Raw genomic sequence first — 21,906 nt, 5'->3', positions numbered from 1 at the left:
TCATGTTGTCTGTCATAGTTGAAGTGTACCTATGATGAAAATTACAGGCCTCTCTCATCTTTTTAAGTGGGAGAACATGCACAATTGGTGTCTGACTAAATACTTTTTTTGCCCCACTGTATACATATATATATATTTATATATATATATATTTTTTTTATATATAAATATAAGTAAGAACAACAGTAAGTAAGCTATATGCAGGGTCAGTCAGTTCTAGTTTCATATTTACAGTGCAGGGATACTGGAGTGATAGAGATAGATATGTATAGGGGTAAGGTGACTAGGCATCAGGATAAAATCTGATAAAATTTTATTGGTCACATACACATGTTTAGCAGATGTTATTGCGGGTGTAGCGAAATGCTTGTGTTTCTAGCTCCAACAGTGCAGTAATTTATAACAATTCATAATACACACAATACACAACAAACCTAAAAGTAAAAGAATAGAATTAAAGAATATATAAATATTAGGATGAGCAATGTCAGAGTGGCATAGACTAAAATACAGTAGAATAGAATATATACATATGAGATGAGTAAAGCAAAAATATGTAAACATTAGTAAATTGACTAGTGTTCCATTATTAAAGTGGCCAGTGATTTCAAGTCTATGTATATAGGGGAGCAGCCTCTAAGGTGCAGGATTACCTAACCGAGTGGAACCCGCCTAGTGATGGCTATTTTACAGTCTGATGGCCTTGAGTTAGAAGCTGTTTTTCAGGTTCTCGCTCTCAGCTTTGATGCACCTGTACTGACCTTGCCTTCTGGATGATAGTGGGGTGAACAGGCAGTGGCTCGGGTGGTTGTTGTCCTTGATGATCTCACGATAAACAGAGTAGCAGCGTATATGATGCAGCATTTATGATGATTGTATTTGAGATTGTATGTGAGTGTGTGTGACTCCCCTGTCCTGTCCTCTTGCTGAATGGAGAATCTAGTTGGATACCCCATGTCGGGTATTTTGTCCAACAGCCGTGTTTCAGAAAAGTAGAGCATATTGCAATTACAAGAGTCCCGTTGTTAGCAAATCCGCGATCAGATATCCTCCATCTTATTATCAAGTGGCCAATAGAATGGAGGGATGTGGTGGCCGGTTTTCCCTTAGCCTCAATCTCACCAGTACTCCCCCTCCTCTTTTGCCTCTGTTATGCTGGCGTTTCCTCTTGAAAACATTAAAAATTGGGTCGGAATTGCAGAAAGCGGCCAGGTTAGATAAGTCGAAGTTGAAGTCGGAATTGGGATAAGTAACTACTGATCTGATGTTCAAAAGATCTTGGGGCTCCTGAGTGGTGCAGCAGTCTAAGACACTGCATCTCAGTGAAGGAGGCATCACTACAGTACCTGGTTCAAATCCAGGCTACATCATATCTGGCTATGATTGGGCAGTGCACAATTGGCCAAGCGTCATCTGGGTTTGGCTGGGGTAGGCCGTCATTGTAAATAAGAATTTGTTGTTAACTGACTTTCCTAGTTAATGATAACGGATACATTTTGTGAAAGTAAAGTTAAATGCCAGAAGAATCAGAAAATAGCTAAGTTTAGTTGGAGCTCGAAAACGACGGCCATCCAGTACGGCGCCATCATGATTGTGGTTATCAGTTTGGTCAGTGTGGCGCAGCCCTTTACCACATCCATTATAGATAAAGATCATGTCGTCCGGTTTGTTTGGGATCAAGGGCAACGTTGAGTGAAAGGAGGCATCTGGATGGAATGACTCCCTGAATCAAAGCAGTGTCTATCCCGAGGTCTCTGGCCTTGGGAGCGCTGATTGGCTACAGTATGGAGTGAGAGGGCTGCTCTCTGTGCTCCTGGGGCAGTAATCTGATCTATCTGAAAGCTGCCACTGAAAAAGAGCCAGTGTGCTAATAAGGAGAGCCAGCCACAATACTGAACAGCACAACTTTTACATGTGGGAGAGAGGTAGAGAGAATCAACTTAGTTAAGTGGCATGATATCCACAATCAGATTATTTATAATTACCAGCACTTGACATTGTGGGTATAGTAAAGTAATGTACTAGTAAAGCTCTGTTCGATCAGCTGACTCTTCAACTATATTATCTGTAGCCAAGGTGCAAGGCATCTGTCAGCCAGAGTCCTGAGGAGACCACTGTTGCTCTGAGGACACAGCCAGGCCGAGCCACACACACCACTCCACTTACCCTCCCTCCCGCTCCACACCAGTCATGGTTTAACTTCAACATGAGACGACAGCATGGCACGCTACACAAACCCACACCACAACTCTTTGATGTGTTGTATGGCAGAGGAAATCCTTATGGGCTGGGCTGGGTCCTCCCTCTTACTCAGCATCTTTCACCCAACCTGCTCGGACACTCCACTCATGTATTCACGTTGACCAAAGTCTGGGTGTGCTAACCTATAGGGAACAACACTGTAGTGTGAGAGCTTGGGTGTAGGCTACCCGAGGACTCATTTACCGGGCGAACCGTCACATGAGCAAGAGAGAAGGTCAGTACTGTATAGTACGTTGAGCATTGACTGCATGACACGTGACTACTCTGCTCCGCTACTCTCGGCATGGGAAACATGAAGCTAACATGCAATTAGCCATTTCTATTTTAATGCTGCTGTACAGCCCCAAAGCAGCACGAGCTAGGCTGTTGTTTGAACCCCAGCACCAGGAAATGTTGAGGCTGTCAGTATGGCTTTTGGTTATTATGCTTAACTATATAGAAGGCAGCTCAGAATGAAGCCACTCTCTGTGGAAAGCCATTAGTCTGTGGACAGACAGAGAGGGGATTGTCCTACCCAGAGAACCCCTCCCTTCCACAGATGAATCATCCCACTGAATACATTACCCACAGCAGGGAAACATATTTTGTCAAGGGAACAAATTTCCCATAATGATAAATAAGTAGCCATTTAAAGAGAAACGTAAGTAGGACTATGACCAAATATCCTGGAGAATTGACAGCGGAGCGTAAGTACCATTCCACATCAGCCTTTGTGTAAACTCAAATGTTTTACTTTGGAGAAAAGAGTTCCCCAAACTATTCTAAACAAGTGAAAAAAGACAGTATCCTTCCTGAGGGACATTTGAGTAACGGAGGTAAAAGCTCATTTTCCCCTTCCCTAAACTCCACATTCAACGTCATTCAAGCTGAGAGCTACAGCAAACTCCTGGCACCACATCAAAGCAGGGCAAACGTCTGCCTTGCTTCCTCTCCCTCTGCCCCCTTTCCTCTGTTCCCTCCATCTCTGGAGGTGTCGGAACAGAGAGGGAGGAAGGGAGCGAGGGAGGGAGGCGACCAGGAGGACTTTGTGTGTTGTAATCTGATGGGGCCTGCTCCTCAGACAGCTCTACGGTGAAAAGTCAATTCAGACTATGGATGCATGGTGGGTGCTCAGCATGAGACTAAATAAAAACAAGTGAAACACGGTGAGGCAAGACATTTCTCTCAGAAAAACTTAAAGTGCTGAGAAAGGCAGGAATTTCAGACATAAATTGCACCTTTTCATCAAGGAAGCAAGAGTTAATGTAACATTTGCTGTAGTTTCAGACAAGTGAAGGTATCTGCCCACGAGACAGCTGAGCCAGGAACTGTATCTAGTTTGGTCTACTGTATGTGCTACAAGCCTAGCAGAATCATCAATGCGATCAGTAAAACATTTTGAGGGGGGGATGTAAACAACGAGAGGCCAAACTGCCTGACAAAATGTGGATGAAAGCGGAGAGCTCAGTAGGTGATGCAAACACTCAGACATACAACTACATAAAGAGTATATATAGCAGCATTGTGAAGCAAGAGGTAATAGATAGTATTTTATTTTAAAAGAGAAATTGAGAAGCACTCATCAATCAACATATTAAAACATTTTTGCCATCTAGTTAATCAAGCTTACGTAATGGCGCCTTAAAATAAATACTTTAAAAACGAAATACAGACACAATATATGTGAGATCCAAACGAAACAAACAAACCAATTATTCAGATTCAGAAGAGATTCAACTTTAAAAACTGTCCAGAAAATCCCCAAGCTCAACCCTAACTCTCCAACAAAAAGTCGTATTAAACATTTAAGTACTTTGCAAAATACATAATCTTACAAAATGTTTTTTTTTAAACTTTAAAATCACTGTAAAATATTGGCTGGTATTATAACAAGAAACCAGGTATTTTCATGTAGAATAAAAAAACGACAGAATGTGCTTCTGCATTTTTTACATCAGTATTATTCACATATGTCATGAATGTTTGATCAAGTCCTCCACTGCGGGTGTTACTAGTCTGATGGAGCCTATGACAGTTGTATTGCACATGGCTGCTCCTCTTCAACCTCTCCTTATGGTAAGCTTACGTGCTGAAGTGAAGATGCACGCTGGTGGCCATGGTAACAAGCATCGCCACACTATTAAGATGCACTCTTTTCCGAGGCACCCGCACGTCATTCTCAGGAGAGGACCAAGGCATAAAGCATCTTCCAAACAGCCCCTATGCCCAACTGGGCTGAGTAAAAACCATGAATGCACTTCAGTTCACAGCCCTCCGTTAAGCTAATTCACTCCAATGTCTTTCTGTCTATGACACATTATTAACAAATGTTGCTCACATTTTTCAAATATAAAAAGAATTTGGTTCCGTTTAACAGTTCCTCCACTGCAAAAAAAAGCCCTCAGTATCAAGGGAGAAGATTTCAAGAATACAGGTTACAGTACACAAATGTGGTCCACGTTGTATCGCATTGACAGATGCATGTTTTTCTGTTGATGTCTTGAGCTCATCTCTCCCCAACCTACATACCAAGACCTCATGGCTTTCCCTTCACACTTAAGTGCACATGTACCATATCACCCCTTGACAGGACTGAGTGGATTCAATTCTACCCATTCAAAGACCGTCATACTGTACATTAGCATCTTTGACCAGCAAAGCATAGGAACCCATCTACTGTATCTATCTTCTCAGGACCCCACAGGAGATGTATTTTAGAGGCTTATAAATCTGCCTGTGACAAATTGTTTTTTGTCTAAAGATCATGATCCTCTCCTTCTAAGCATTATAGAATGTGCCAAATTACGAATTGTAGACAGAGAGTGATAGAAGAGTGACAAGAAGAAACACACTTAATTCACAGCTGTAATATTGTTTGCTGACAAAGGGCTTAATAGCAATCTCAAATTTGCTAACCAAGAGCTTTGAATTTGTTAAAGGATCAGTGGGAGATACTATAAGAGCATGTAAACAAACGGCAGTTGGGCTTGAGAGTGTGATGAGCTTCTTCCACTAGCCTGAGCTTTGCCCTGTTCTTTGGACCGCTCGTGATTAGATGGGATGGTTCAAACCAGAGCCAAACATTATTTCTAAGTGCAAAGGCTTAAGAACACCTTCTAGCCCCAGAACATCTCTCAATCATTTCTTAATATTTACATCTGTGCTGTAGAAAAACAACAAAATATAACTTAAAATAAACTTTCTAGGCACTGTCGATTTCCAAGGCTTTTTGTTGCAGATTGAGAATATTTTTTTTAGAAAATAAACATTTACAAATAAGAATCAGAGAGTGATGGTTTCTGCAGACCTAACACTTAGAATTCTCTACCATTTAAATATAGCGGGATCCTCCAGTCCAGTCCTCCAACACAAGCCAACAGACTAGCAGCTCCTACAGTGGAGTGGACAGTCAGTCAGTGTCTAAAGAATAAGTGTGGTGAAGTTCTCAAGGTAAGTGTCATATCAGTCTCAAGCCTGTCTTTTACCCTCCCGTCCCTCCTGATAAACCAAAACCAGTAATCCCTCAGGCCATGATTTTCTGGGGGATCTCTATGGAAGCCTTGAGGAAGAGGGAGTTGTCTCGGACATAGTTCCTCTTCTTGATCTCGTCGTGGGAGATGAACTTGGGGTAGCCGAAGCCCAGGGTGCTCTCATCCAGCGAGTTACGGGTGCTGCACGGCTTCTGGAAGTTCTTCCAGTTGGGGTCAGGGTTGAAGGTCTCTGTGATGTGTTGGGGCTTGGACAGCGACGGGTCGCTCTGATCCATGATGGAGAAGGTCACCTTGTATGAGAAGGGCCACTCGAGCAGGTTGTCGTACTCCCCCGGCAGCACCCGGATGTAGATGGACAGGTGCGAGCCCTCCCCACTGCCGTTACCGTTCAGAAACGCAGACACCTGCAGCTTGTAGCCGTAGCGATGGGTGTAGAAGGGCGGACTGAAGAACTCATGGTTATTCCGAAGCTTGGCCTCCTGGAGTTTCCGGGAGTAATCGCTGAGCTTCCAGATGAGCACTCCATCGTTGCTGACTGACAGCTCCTCCATCTCCCTCCGCAGCTCAAGGATCTCCTGTCGCTGGCGCCCCACCAGACTGCACATCATGGTCAGGTGGGACTTGGTCGTGTCCTCCAGGTGACGCCCGATCGCCAGTTTTGGGCACTGCAAGAAGAGAGGAGAGACTAGTTAGGGAGACGTCACTCACTGTGTGTAGCAAGGAGGGTGAAACTCTGTATAGTACAAATGCTGTATAGAAATATGTTGGATTTAATAATGTGGCACAGCACACTAGATTGTTTTGTCTGTTTGAGTTTCACATTCAAGCCTGTGGCCGTCTGCTAATCAGCTGCTCTTTTGGGAGCCCTGCCACACACATTTGTGTTTGGTGTACTGAACATCTGCACGCTTGGTTGTACTCTCTATCCTGATGCATTTTGTCAGACCATCTGCATTGCTATGGACTGAGCTTTCCAAACGCCCATTTCAAACACAAAGCATGAAGCCTGTCTGCTCTGACTCTGAGAGCTCTCCACATTTTCTCAGATTGACGTCAGTTTCAAAAATAGACTAAAATGCGCTGTCATAGCAGAGAAAACGTGTGACTCTCATTAAAATAGAGCCTAGAGGCAGGACAGGCAGACGGCTCTGTATGTTGAAGACAATCATCCCCTTGGACACAAGTTACAGGGTTTCAACTCAACCGGAGCATGAAGCATAATAATCCAAATATAATTTTGGAAATATGCACAAAAAAGTACCCGAGAGTGGAAAAATTATTAAACGTGACATCAATAAAGCAGTGGGCAGTAATGAAAAATAAAACTATGCCTCTTGCAAAAAGCTAGAATCAAAGTTTTTCTCTTTGAGGGTCTGAAGTAATGAAAACCAGCTAGAGAGCAGCAGGTCAGCCTTACCCTGTGTTTGCAGCCGGCATCTTTGAAGGGGCAGAGGATGAGGGCACTGCCACAGTTCTCCTTCACGTGATTGGCCAAGTCCTCCCGGGCTATGTTGGGGGTGCCACACTGGTTTGGACATGCGACTGGAAACCGAGGGCAGTGGTACTGATGGTTCTGGAGGGTAGAAAAAAGTTATTAGATTTATCACATTCATTTGACATAGACAATGCACATCAATCAACATTTCTGGAAATGTACCAGATTTATACAGCCAGATAGATAAAAAATATATTGGGATCAATTTTTAAAAATCACGTATCATGTAAGCATCTTTGCCACCAATTAAGAGAAAGAGCATCGACAAGACAACATGAAGCCCTTTGCACAGCAAAATCACTGTATGAGTGATTAAGAAACGCAGTGTATCATATCATATCATAATGGCTGTCTATTAAAATGTATGAATGAGATAAACGAGTTGATTATGGAGCTGAACTCATAAAGCATGTGCTCTGAGAGGGAGACATGATGAATAAACTGTGGGTATGAGAGGAGAGTGCGAGTGGCCGGCCGCTGGGCCTGAGGACAGGATGTGTGCAGAGAGGTGACAGGTGCTGCCGGGGGTGGGCAATGCCAGCACAAACAGCAGCAGGCACAGCGGGCTGGCACAGAGTAGTGGGCACCATGAAAGCCAGTGTTCATGCAGCTGTGGGCCCAGGGCCATCCCGCTCTACAGAGACTGAGAACCCTCCTTCATCCAGGACAGACTGCACTGTTCCTTCATCACACACAGTGAAATAGGGGAAGGACTCATAACAAACCTCCGGAATAAACCTTCAAAACACTTCATTCTCACAGGTCTGAGTTTGGGCACTAATTTAGGTCTGGCCTTCCAAGCAGTAATACAAATACTACATTGATGGAAAATAAAATGTAGCCATTAATCAAGTGATGACAAATGTGATGGTAAAACAGGATATGCAGGAGAATGTAGGGAAGGAAGAAGTCCTAGAGCTTGTTCGGTCAGAGGAGGTGTGTTGATGTTGTTGACTAACCTGGATGGTGTCGAAGACAAACTCCTTGCCACAGTACTTGCAGGGCTGCGTGCGCTTGGGACACTCAGCCAGACTGTGCTGGGACAGGAGCCGACGCATCATCCGCGCACCACACTTATTCTCACAGTACACACTCTCCTGGGGACAGATACCCTGATGGTTCTGGGAGAGAAGACAGGACACACACAGGTCACAACACAAGCATTGACATCATCACAACCAACTAAACTACCAACAAAACTACTAGTAAAACTAGCAAGCTTCCAGCGCAGTTCATCATTATTGTGACCCGTTTCAAGAAGCTAGTCGTATGTCACACGTCACTACTTCACAGGAAAGGCATTTGAAAGTCAACTTTAAAAAAAATCAAAATTATTTTATTTTTGCATAAATGATTTCTGGAACATGTGAACTTTCATGTGCCTTAATAACAAACGTGTACGCCATCTGTAAATACAAATACAATTGTTAAATTACGAGCCTAGTTGGTTTTGCCATGGAAAAAGACAGGAACCGCTAGCCATGATTGGCTGAGATGGATGGGCTGGACATGCCAAAAGATAAGTTTGGATTGGTCTGCCATGTAGCGTGCTTCTGTGTATAACATGAGCTGCTCAGTATGTGTAGATAATCCTTGCTACTGCTGCTTTAATGAAAGATATCATGGAGAACTGCAAAAGTTCTGCTACTGCTCTCAACATTGCTGCCCTGAATTTAATAGGCGCTTTCGATAAAGATCCGTGGGAAAATTATTTTTCGTATTCTTTTTACCCCCTTTTTCTCCCCAATTTCGTGGTATCCAATTATTAGTAGTTACTGTCTTGTCTCATCGCTACAACTCCCGTACGGGCTCGGGAGAGACGAAGGTCGAGAGCCATGCGTCCTCCGAAACACAACCCAACCAAGCCTCACTGCTTCTTAACACAGCGTGCATCCAACCCGGAAGCCAGCCGCACCAATGTGTCGGAGGAAACACCGTACACCTAGCGACGTGGTTAGCATGCATGCGCCCGGCCCGCCTCAGGACTCGCTAGTGCGCGATGAGACAAGGATATCCCTACTGGCCAAACCCTCCCTAACCCGGACGACGCTAGGCCAATTGTGTGTCGCCCCATGGACCTTCCGGTCTCGGCCGGCTGCGACAGAGCCTGGGCTCAAACCCAGAGTCTCTGGTAGCACAGCTAGCCGCAGTGCCTTAGACCACTGCGCCACTCGGGAGGCCTCCTGATGGACTACTTTCTGGAGAACGATCGTGCCATGCTGACTCTCTCGGACTGTAAATTAATCAGACGATGAGGAAATCCCTGATTTAGGTAAAAACCTAGTCTTCTGATGAAAGTAATGGGGAAGAAATAGAGATCAGTGTTGTTGTCATGGAAGAAGTTGACTAAGTTTTGAAATCAGTGGAATGCCCAGTGGAAGCAGAGTACAGTATGATTGCAAATGCAAAGGAAGTCGAAAAGAGAACACAGGCGGCTGTATACTGGTAAGAATCTAGCAACATTTTTTAGCTATCTTTTGTTTTCTAATTTGGTCAGAAAGTAATTTTCGTTGCAAGTTATAGCAAACTGTTAGCTAGTTAGCTGGCTAGCTCACTATTTAACGTTAAGTGTATGATCTGTGTAGTAATATTATTTGTATCTCAGAAAGCCATTATCATTGCTAGTTATAGCCTAATGTTAGCTAGTTAGCTAACATTGAACTTAGTTGGTTAACTTTAGCTACCTGCAGATTCATGGATGGTGGCTAGCTATGACAATCAGTTTGCATCACTAGTAGTATTGGTTGGGATTATGTGAATCCTTAACGGGTGGGGCAAATACCATGAATAACCGCTCACGTTGCATAATACATTTAGAAATCTATGTTATTCAATTATTGCACCCACACTGCTCGCACGCACCAACGAGCGTCTGCGTTGCCAAGGGCTAAAATATGAGTCATTTCTATTTCTGACGCAGATCGTGCTGCAAATCCTGCCTCTCCCATTTCCTAATGGGTTTATAGAAGCAGGTACTCACGTGCCATCTCCTCATTGGTTATACCCACGTGGGTGATTGAAAGACGAACTGTGTTGCTTGTCGTCGTGGTAATACTATGAAAGTTTAGATACCAATCACCATATAAGTTCAAAGATGAAAAAGCCTGGAAGGAGAAGAGATGACTAGAAACGATTCTGTTGGCCTTTTTATGTGTGGATTAATTGTCGGAGTAGAGGACCTTGTGCATTTCAGGTAAAATAACAACTCAATGTTTATATCACAGGACAAATTAGCTAGCAACAGCAAGCAAGCTAAATAGGACAAATTAGCTAGCAAGTGCAAGCTAACTAGCTAAATTGGCATAAATGTTTATTGCTTTTTGACCTGTCCCCAAATTAATGTAATTAGTTCAGAGTTTGTTTTGATATTTTAACCTGCGTGCCGTGATTGCGTTTGGTGTAGGTGGACAAAATGAATTTATGCACGATGGCGCACACACGCAGACGGTTTGGGTTCCGTGTAAGGCTTAAGAGGGTGTGAACGATGCTGAATGGGTGTAGTCAAAGAAGAGCTCTCCAGTAGGTGTACCAAAACATTCAAGGGCCAATTTTATGATCCCACTGCCACTGAAAATGAACAACTGACTTTCCTATAAAAAGCTGGAGCCATATTAAGGATTCTGTTATGGTGGAAAGGCCACATTGGGCCTGTATAAACAGAGCAGAGGAGGGGCAGCCTGTAAACAGTAACAGAGGTGTTAGTGAGAGGGAGAGAGGCTAACTTTAACCCTGAGGCACCACTTCTCTGGACGGAGAGAAAAACACAGTATGAAAGGTGCACAGTTCTACGTCTCTCCCCTCACGCCAACAAACGTGTTATTTCTAAATACACTGCCACCATCAAAAGCTAGCGTAATTTACATACTTGGCTTCCTGGAGTAGACACTACAAAGACTACTATTCACTCAGTGGTGAAAAATGTGGCCTTAACCAGGTTGTTTACTTGCTAGTGCTACTCTGTAAAAATAGAAAAAAGAAAAAGTAGGTCTCTGCTTGTTGTTGTTTATTTACCTCATAGGCCTCCCCGGTAAACTCGCTCCCGCAGAACTCGCACTTGACCTTGCGCTTGGGGCAGTCGTGCTGCAGGTGGTCAGGCAGGTCACGGCGCGTCAGCTTGATGGAGCAGCGGTTGGGGCAGGGGATCACATTGAAGGCGCAGGTGGAGAAGTGACCCTGAGGGAGACGGAGGGAGGGGGGAGAGGAATGTGTCAGCAGCAAGACACCAACACGCTCATTCAGCCTGCATTTAGCCAGGCCTGCGCTAGCAGATAACCCTATACACTGGAGGCACGAGACACAGGGCTATGGACATGAAAAAGGTATCTTAGACAGGATGAGAGAGGGAGAGGATGAGTGAGAGAGAGGTAAAAAAAAGGTAAGAAAGCCAGGCAGGCAGCTACTGACCTGGAGCTGCATCATCTGTCCGGTCCAGCGACAGCCTTCCTCACTGTGGATGCAGCGGATGGGCAGAGCCAGGATCTGCTGCTCCAGCTCTGGGTCAGGGTAGATCTGTAGCCATGACACAACCATGAGGACATGATCAGCACTGGCTCACAGGTATAGATACGCCTTGTCCAGCCTATCTCCTGTTTCTGTAGCATGAGGCAGGTTGACGTACAAGTACACTGCCTGTACAGGAAGCTATCTCCTTAATACTGATGGCAAAACACAGTCATCGGGTCACACTGGGATAACTGCAGTATAAACCCTGGATGGTGTGGTTATTTTATGGGGACAGTGTGGGGGAATAGTGGCCGCACCCAGGGCAACACTCAAACTAATATAGTGTGTCACTGATTAAGACAAAGGGTGTTCCCAGCAGTTAGGAATGATTATCATGTTGATGCCTAACTAAGTGTATTAATAATACAATGAAGCCTTGACAAAGAGGGTCTTAGCGACCAACAGCAAAACAGCAGAAGAGGAAGTTGAAAGTACAAGTCCTGGACATGAATGACGAATGAATCAGGCCCAAAATTAGGAATAACAATTGAACTTCTGTGAACACAAGAACACATACTGCAATGTTTCTGGAATTATAGTTCATGAAATGTAGAAAACATCAGAGAGAGAATTAAAGTGAGGAAGGAGGGAGAGAACACCCCATAGTCACTGATCAAGAAGGATGAGGTCCTTCTCTATCCAATCAAGCCAAATCTGCTCCCTAAAGAACAGTATCCTCTGGATTTACAGATTTAGGCCACACAAATACACACACGCTCTCCGTGACAACCCTTGTGAGGCAGCACTGCATGAATTTCCGTCCATATGTTGCCCAGGCTGCCTCTGTCACACGAAGAGAAAAGGAACTTCCTCAAAATGTCAGAGCTGTCCCTAAAACAAATAACAGCTCAACTGTAGTCACACGCCTTCATACGAGAGGCGGTCTCTTTCTCTATAGGCTATGAATCAAAACATTGAGATACTATGGTTTTACCATAGCTTAAATGTTTTCTTTAGACATAAATAAGTACTCTGTAAATGTTTATGTTCTCGTCACCCTATTAGAACGGTAAAAGTCAGAATTATAAATGGTAAGTGTGCAGTGGAATTGAAAAGGGTCCAGTGAATAATACATTAGGGCCAAAAGTAGATCTGAGGTAAAACTTTTCACTCTCCTGACTTGGCAACATTTACTGGTCCATTAACTTACATGAACTGTTATGTCATCTCAAATAAAAGCTGTGTGCTACAGTAGTTTAACTAGTGAGGATGAATTATATATCACATTCACCATGCTGTAATGAAAACTGCCTTCAAGTCACCAAAATATAAAGTAGAAAAGAATCTTTCCATTTGAAAAGAACTCAGCACTACGGCAGAGAATGTGTGTGTTGCTCCCAGTCTGTGATGTGTGTGTTGTGTGTCAGGTTGGGTACTATGACAGCAACAAATAAAGAATAGATTATCTGTGCAAATGGACCAATAAAGCAAGTATTGTATTGTGCTACAGAACAGCACTGTCTCTTACAATTTACTGCAGCATGTACGCAGCATAATAATGCATGGTGAGTGATTGAAGCAGATAACTGCAATACTATTTCCAACTGGAAATCACATGCTGAGCCAAGATGACAAAGAAATCAAATCCTCTAAAGTAAACCTTAACACTCCCTTATTGTTCCAGCCTGGGAGTCTGCGGGGGACTGCAATAAAGACCTTTTAATAACATAGTCCCTGGAGGATCATGGAACTAAAGCTGTCTGTCTGTCTGTCTGTCTGTCTGTCTGTCTGTCTGTCTGTCTGTCTGTCTGTCTGTCTGTCTGTCTGTCTGTCTGTCTGTCTGTCTGTCTGTCTGTCTGTCTGTCTGTCTGTCTGTCTGTCTGTCTGTCTGTGTCTGTCTCTGTCTGTCTGTCTGTTTTGGAATAGACAGTCAGCTGCGGTCTCACAGCAGAACACATCCCTTTACATTACTGACGTTCTGCTTCCTCTCTTTGACAACAGGGCCATATTTAAATGACATGTTGCACTGCCTGGGTGAAATGAGAGCATTATTAGAATTGAGATGTGTTCAGGGGAGGGCAAGGACAGGGACATAGTGTAATGAGATGTACCCAGGGAGCTGGACTGTGTCCCAAACGGCACCCTATTCCCTATATACTGCACTACTTTTGGCCAGGGCTCACAGGGTTCTGGTCAATAGAAGTGTATGATATAGGGAATAGGGTGCCATTTGGGACGCATCTCTAATCACCAGTAGGGTGTATTTTACAGGTGACTGGGAGGCTGTGAAGGTATCAGTAAATACCAGTGTCTGACAGGTGTGCAATGAGCACGTCCTCCCAGTGGGGACCCATGTACTGCTTCTCTGTCGTGACTACAGTCTCCTTAAGAACTTCGCTAGCGCTCGCAGCTCGGCATAAGCAGCGCTACCCCACTGACCTCACCACCTCACAGGACTGCCTATGAACTCCTAACACACTTTAGCATGCTAATGTTCTAGTATAGAGCAGGATGGGCCTACTGTATGGGCAATTCATTAATTCATGGGAAAACTAGCCAATGAGACTGTACAGTAACTGAGATGATGAATTAGTGGTCATTGGTGTTTTAATTCCTTTGTTAAACGTTAAGCTTGGGGTCCTCTCATGCACAGAGCAGAATTAAGTCCTTATCCTTTCGCTGCACACTCTGGCACAGTGGGGAAATCATGTTTGTGAAAGAGTCATTCTTTCATTACGAATAGACTGCCACCATACACCCCCTGTACAATCTGATTAAATGCTTAAAATAAAAGACGGCGTAAGAAGCCAAAAGTTTAATTAAAGAGATTTAGATGTGGTATTCTTTCTCTGGACTGGGATGAAGAGTTTTAGGAGAGCTACTGTTTTAGTGATTTTGACTCTCTTTTCTGTCAGATCAACGCAATACCCCACTTTTCTCCAGCAATGCAATACTTAAAAATATACCACAACCTTTGACTTTGGCTGTTAGGCTGGAGAGTGCTTTTACCACTCCCCAGCCACTCTCCGGTTGTGTAATCATGTCTGCCCATTTGTTTTTCATGGGTACTGTATAAAACTGTAAAACTTCCATGTTGACAGTAGTGTGCGAGAGTGAACTGTTTTGTGCACTGAGAAACGGACCGTCATCAACCCTGACATTCCAAGGGGAATGAGTAGCCTGTGGTTCTTCGTTATCGCAATTAGTGGGCCTATACGAAGATGGCTAGCTAGCTGCCTGAGCCCTCTGTCTGTTGGTCTATGGGTCTGGGGTAAGGGACATGGTGACTCATGTGTTCTTGCGGTTTCCCAAATGGCACCCTATTCCCTATATAGTTCACTAATTTTGGTCAAAAGTGCCATTTAGGTCACACCACTTCAGATTCACAGTTAAAATAAGGCCTCATCTCAGCCTGACCAGGACGTGGTACAACACACAGATTTACATTCATAATACGTGTGTTGTATGGGGAAGTTACTGGGTAGCCCAGAGACATGATTTTGTAAGAAGGAGCACATCAGAAAGTGAGGGTGAATTCTGTTGATTGGGGCGTGTTTGTAGGCTTAACTATGGTTGTAGGCTTAAGTATTGGTTAACTGGCACACAGATCGTATTCAAACTTGAATGGGTGGGACTGTCAGGGACATGTGAGAAAGTGGATAAGTGAGTTTTAACCGTACCTTGGCATAGTCCAGGGGCAGCTGGTCCTCTGGGCACTTGAAGACCCCCTCACTGTAAGACATAAGAAGGAAAGGACACGTTAATAATCATTGAAAATCCATTTTTATGATAGGGTACCACTGTCCTAAGAGGTCCACACACAGTGCCACTCCAGTTGCCTTCAAAAAGCACCCGCACACCCATTCTCTGCTCTCACACACCCATCCCAACCACACTGCACTGTACAATAAAGCTTAGTTTCTCTGAGCCACTAACTTTTATGAAGTTGCCCTTTCATGTTCCTCCCTCCAGGGATTTATTTCCACACATTCACAGTTGTATTACTGGAGAGGAAAAGAGAAGATGTTGCAGCCTGATCTGTCTATCTATAATACATTAAGGGCTTCTCTCCCCCGCCCCTACCCCTCCCTTTCTCTCTTGCTGTCATGTCAAAGGTGTTCATTTTTACCACTCTTTTTAAAGGCAGGGGGATGACAATCTGAGCGTGTGTGAAGAGGCTTTCTGCTTCCTATAAAGAGCAGGAGGCCGGTAACTTTGTACCCTCCCTCCTTCTCTATTTTCTCCAGCGGCAATAAAACCCAAATTAAGATCTGAGATCTCTGGTTTTATCACACAGGCAGCGCCAAAAATGAAACACTCACTGCCTGCCTTGATTTAGCTGCCTTTTACCAAGGGCAGGAAGAGATGGGTGGCCTGCCATGAGATGGGTGGTGGTGGCCCTCTGGTACAACGCAGCACGTCCCCAGTCCTGATGCCACCATGAAATATTCACTCTAGTAAATAATACAGATGACGTCAGTAGTGTAGGCAGGCAGTGGGGGGAAGTTCACCGTGTTGAGCCCATAGATGTACTATGCAGTAGATCTACAAAGAAGGCGCTGACAGAGCAACTTTGCAGTATTTTGTTTTTTTTTGTGTTATTTCTTACAAGCATTTTGCTACACCTGCAATAACATCTGCTAAATATGTGTACGTGACCAATGTCATTTTATTTGATTTACAGCAAAGCGAGTCAATAAGTGACACAAAGAGCAACTTTAAAGGGCCATCAGTGGCAGATCCCCTGAGATTTTGCCTTGCGAGAGTACAGGGGAACCGAGTGCAAACTGATTTTACATGTACAATCGGGTGAAAATGTCAGCAGTCAGACATCAACAGCGCGCTAAATGAATGGTAGACGAACGGGAAATCCACATTCGGTGCGATGTGTGCACCCCTTAATGAGACGTGTCTGTAGTGAAGTGGTGGGCTGCAGGCCCCCTGCTAAGCCATAGTGGTGGCTGGGACATGGATCAAGAGGGTCAGTCAGTCAGTCAGTCAGTCAGTGACATGAGAATGTACTTCCCTTTCCTCGTGGCCCAGTGCACATTTATGGGATTGTAATGTAATTTTCATAGGCCGCAGCCAGGCAAGAGTTTTGCAAGAATTGATAGAGGTACTGTAACACTCATGGTGAAATGCTCCTTTGCTTTGCATACCTTTTCATTGCCCACGGGTGTGAGAGGGGGACTAAAATAACCTCAGTGTTTTGGGTTGAAGCCACAAGGCCCTGAAGCTCCATCTGTCCTACTATCACCATGTACGAGGTAAACAACAGAAAAAAAAGCTGACCTCTCCATTCTCTAAAGTACATTAATAGATTAATAGGAAAACAAAGAGCCCGAAGGGGGCAGGGAGGGCAGTGGTCTCTGCTCCCAGGGTCCTACAATGGGTGCCTCCCATTATGGGGACTACTTTTGCACTATGTAGGGTATAAGTTGCCATTTGGGATGCATACAACGTCCCTATTGACCAGGGTCCCCGTGGCCATTGTTACACCCTGGAATCTAGTTGGCCTCAATGTCAATTGACAGAGCTTGAGGCCCCCAGGGAGTGGACCAGAGACCCAGGGCCATGTGGTGGTGGAACACATGATCAGTGATCATCCTGCACTTTGCCCCGGCTGGGCTGCCTGACCTGCCTCTCCAGCTGCTGTGGAATCAGCTGCATGCAGAACAACAGACCAGAGGGATGACAGGGGGAGGGGGAGGGAGGGAGAGAGAGAGAGGTGAGGGAGGGAGGGAGGGGGAAGTTAATGCATTACGAGACGACAGTAATTCCAGTCCATTAGGGTCACTCTGTCAGCAGGGAGCTGGAGAGCAATTCATTAACAATGCGTCTGTAAAAAAAAAAATCTATCGATCACCAGGTGAAAGAGCCCAGTCAGCAGAACATCTCATATGTACTGTGAAATCATTTACTAATCTCCATCATTAGAGCCTCATCTATTTGATGTTGATTATGCATTTTAGAGCCACAGGGCCGGACTGCATGACGCAGAGCTGTGGGCTACATCCCAAACAACACCCTACTCCCTATATAGTGCACTATTTTTTTTTTTACCAGGGCCCACAAAAGTAGTGCACTGTATAGGGAATAGGGGGCCATTTGGTACGTGGGGCTGTGTAGTGACTCTTCCCCCATAAAGAGAAAGGAAATAGGAACAGACAAAAAAGGGGTTCCTTGCTGGACTAGACAGGGGAGATGTAAGCAGTGCAGGAAAGAAGGGTTTACAGGTAAAGGACCCACCCAGGCTGCTCCTCTGCTCTGTCTGACACAGAGAGGCAGACAGTCGAAAAAAACGTAGTCACAGCCTGTCAGGATTATTCCCTCTCTGCTTTGCAGAGAACGTCCTGCAGCCACGCATTCATCTGCTTGGCCCGCTGTTCATAATGCTCCCCGACTCTACAGCCCGCTGTTCATAATGCTCCCCGACTCTACAGCCCGCTGTTCATAATGCTCCCCGACTCTACAGCCCGCTGTTCATAATGCTCCCCGACTCTACAGCCCGCTGTTCATAATGCTCCCCGACTCTACAGCCCGCTGTTCATAATGCTCCCCGACTCTACAGCCCGCTGTTCATAATGCTCCCCGACTCTACAGCCCGCTGTTCATAATGCTCCCCGACTCTACAGCCCGCTGTTCATAATGCTCCCCGACTCTACAGCCCGCTTGTTTGTGGAGCTCACTGCCGCTTTGTGACAGCACATTAGCAGAGAGGAGGGGGCATTGGATTAATAATAGCTTCTATACAAGTCTTCCCCTTCTCTTGACAAACCATTTCTATGACTACTTGAAGACCTTCTTACAGTGGAGAGTAAGGTTGCACTAATGACTGTTCAATGCCCTTGACTACTTCAATGCCCACCTCCAATCACTCAGCACTGTGAGAGGATCAACAATATTGTTATTGTAACACTGAAAAAAGGGAAAATTACTTTGCATACATACAGTACAGCCTGGTCACCCGCAGGGACCTTGCACCCTGTCCACTCACAAACCAACGGCATTACTGATACCAACAGTTTCACTCCAACTAGGCTACAGTTTCACAGGAGACAAATATGTGCCTACTACGATACACAGGTCAGAGATAACAGTGCCTGACTTGAACACAGCTCTCACAAGCAAAGTCAATGATTATACAGGGTGAGTGGCTGATAAACTACAAACTAACCAATCACTCATGTTGGGAAAGCACTGCAGACAGAACTGCTCGGTAACCACATAGCGTGTTTAATATAATCACCACATTAAAATGTCAATGGGTTCCCATCCTTTCCCTGTCTCTAATACCGTGAGAGTAGCCTAGGCTCCACAGCTGTTGTGCTGCAGTGCAGGGAGGCCAAAATCCGATCCAGCAGGCCCGCGGACCAAAACAGCAGAAGGCTGGATGAGTATGCCCCACACCTAATTACATGTTCAAAATCACCCCCTTATCTGGTCAGACAACAGCCTTCTCCCCAGTTCTAATTAGGGTCATTTCCCCTCCATGGGTGAAAGCCCCCCCCCCTTCCCCCAGCATTACCCTATTATTTCCCTGTACCCCCTGACCCATCCCCCTCTCCAGCCCCTAATTGCACCCTCTCTCTTGCCCTCAAATCCTCTTGTAGGCCATGAGAGCAGATTAAACAGCCATCCATTGAGCCCAGTGATAAAGTGAGGACAGCAATCACAACACTGTACCGTCACCCTCCATATGCCTCGTGACAGGCAGACGGCCGCCGAGAAGAACAAGACAAATCCCCCAGGTTTGGTTGGCCTGCCGAAGACTGCAGACAGGCTGTCTAGGGACCGTACAGTACAGCCACCACACACAGAGAAAGCTGCCAGGGAGACCCCAGACCCTAACCAGGTTTACAATAGTAAAGGGCATGGCTGTGTAGAGCTAAACAAACAACTCAGAGGAGTTTATGAGAGTTCTGGAGAGCAGGACGTCTGTGACCTGTTAACGTCCAAAAGAGAGTTCTGCTATTGCTGTGAGAGGTTGGCTTGTGTCCCAAATAGTACCCTATTCCTTAAATAGTGCACTACTTTTGGCCAAGGCCCATAGGCCATTTGGGACTCAGAGGAGGTATTTTCAAACTCAGAGATCTTATCAAGACACTTGACTGGGTTGTCTGGCAAGTAGATGTATCAGGCCTGGCTTGCTTGTCTTCTCTGGAAGCTTACCCTGAGGTTTAATGTTCATCCTCATGCAAAATCATTTTATTTTGAAGTAAAGAAGTGGATTAACTCTTCTACACAAACAAGATCTTAAATGCCATCAGTTCCTTTTATTCAGGCTTCCTGGCTTTCAGTCTCCCAGCTGATCCCAAGTCCATGCTTCTGCTCCCAGAATGTTGGGAGAAAACAGGAATCTTGTTTCATCTCAGCAGGAGATTCTTAATCCCCGAAATCCAACAGTTGTTTTGTGTGTATATGAATGTGTGTGTGTATGTGTTATAACTGACATCAAATGATCAGCCTCTTGTTTCCAACAGTAATGAGACTGTCATTATAACTGCCCTTTACAAGCCTGTTGACAGACTAGCCTCCTGTCCAGGAGGTGTACTTGTACTTGTACACCACAGAAACATGACCCTAAGGGCCATTCTGGCTTGCACAATATAATATATGCACAATGAACCTATCCTATGCAATGCTGAAAGGGAGAAAATGTAAACCCGTTCCAGTTGAATTAAATGGCCTGTCGTAAAACTACATTTTCTGTTGTTTATACGATGCCTAGTAGTAACCAACAACAGATTGGGAGATTTCTTGCTGATGTTAGTAGCAGTTGGAGCTAATGAAAGGACTCTAAATCACAGCTCTCCTTCAAAAGATAAAGAGCCTCCATCACATTTGACTAAATACACTACATGACCAAAAGTATGTGGACACCTGCTCATCGAACATCTCATTCCAAAATCATGGGCATTAATATGGAGTTGGTTCCCCCCTTTGCTGATATAACAGCATCCACTCTTCTGGGAAGGCTTTCAACTAGATGTTGGAAAATTTCTGTGGGGACTTGCTTCAATTCACCCACAAGAGCATTAGTGAGATTGGCCACTGATGTTGGGCGTTTAGGCCTGCATTGCAATTCGTCCAAAAGGTGTTCGAGGGATTTGAGGTCAGGGCTCTGTGCAGGCCAGTCAAGTTCTTCCACACCGATCTCGACAAACCATTTCTGTGTGGACCTTGCTTTGTGCATGGGGGCATTGTCATACTGAAACAGGGAAGGGCCTTCCCCAAACTGTTGGGGAAGGTCACAAAGTTGGAAGCACAGGATTGTCTAGAAAGTCATTGTATGCTGTAGTGTTAAGATGTCCTTCACTGGAACTAAGGGGCACAGCCAAACCATGAAAAACAGCCCCAGACCATTATTCCTCTTCCATCAAACTTTACAGTTGGCACTATGCATTGGGGAAGGAGCTTTCACCTGGCATCTGCCAAACCCAGATTCGTCCGTTGGACTGCCAGATGGTGAAGCGTGATTCCTCCCTCCAGAGAACACGTTTCCACTGCTCCAGAGTCCAATGGCGGTAAGCTTTACACCACTCCAGCCGACGCTTGGCATTGCGCATGGTGATCTTAGGCTTGTGTGCGGCTGCTTGGCCATGGAAACCCATTTCATGAAGCTCTCGACAAACAGTTCTTGTGCAGATGTAGTTTTTAAGCGCTTCAACTCTTGGTGGTCCCGTTCTGTGATCTTGTGTGGCCTATCACTTCACAGCTGAGCTGTTGTTGCTCCAAGACGTTTCCACTTCACAATAACAGCACTTACAGTTGACCGGGGAAGCTCTAGCAGGAAAGAAATTTGACAAACTGACTTGTCGTTCTATGACGGTGCCACCTTGAAAGTTACTGAACTCTTCAGTAAGGACATTCTACTGCCAATGTTTACCTATGGAGATTGCATGGCGGTGTGCTCGATTTTATACACCGGTCAGCAACGGGTGTGGCTGAAATAGACGAATCCATTCATTTGAAGGGGTGTCCACATACTTTTGTATATATATTGTACCTTTTCATTCAGAGAAGAGACAAAGGGGATTAGAGAAGTGATCTGAAGTACACTCCATATCCACATGAGTGAAGAGGTCTGTAGAACAGTGGAGGGGGAGATGGAGAGAGCCATTGGGCAGTGACTGGGTGAATGAAGGGCCCCGAGCCAAAGAACAGACAGAATTTGCTTCGCAAATGGCACCCTATTCCCTACTAGTGCACTATTTTTGTCTAGAGACCTTTAAA

General features: G+C 45.0%; 1 protein-coding gene across 1 annotated transcript in view; it reads right to left on the bottom strand.

The window, feature by feature from the left end:
* Nucleotides 1-3,778: 3,778 nt before the first annotated feature.
* The window catches only part of LOC115141822 (TNF receptor-associated factor 4-like), a 48,621-nt gene continuing 30,493 nt past the window's right edge, over nucleotides 3,779-21,906 (bottom strand). Inside the window, exons 2-7 of the mRNA XM_029681048.2 lie at nucleotides 15,351-15,402; nucleotides 11,632-11,736; nucleotides 11,239-11,400; nucleotides 8,187-8,348; nucleotides 7,150-7,305; nucleotides 3,779-6,397 (exon numbers count right to left, since the gene is read on the bottom strand). Of these exons, the coding sequence (XP_029536908.1) occupies nucleotides 5,765-6,397; nucleotides 7,150-7,305; nucleotides 8,187-8,348; nucleotides 11,239-11,400; nucleotides 11,632-11,736; nucleotides 15,351-15,402 (1,270 nt within the window). The 3' untranslated portion in view covers nucleotides 3,779-5,764. The remainder of the gene's footprint in view (nucleotides 6,398-7,149; nucleotides 7,306-8,186; nucleotides 8,349-11,238; nucleotides 11,401-11,631; nucleotides 11,737-15,350; nucleotides 15,403-21,906) is intronic.

Source organism: Oncorhynchus nerka, linkage group LG14 (assembly GCF_034236695.1).
Source record: "Oncorhynchus nerka isolate Pitt River linkage group LG14, Oner_Uvic_2.0, whole genome shotgun sequence".
Taxonomy (NCBI): domain Eukaryota; kingdom Metazoa; phylum Chordata; class Actinopteri; order Salmoniformes; family Salmonidae; genus Oncorhynchus; species Oncorhynchus nerka.
This window is presented reverse-complemented; position numbering and strand designations above follow the sequence as displayed.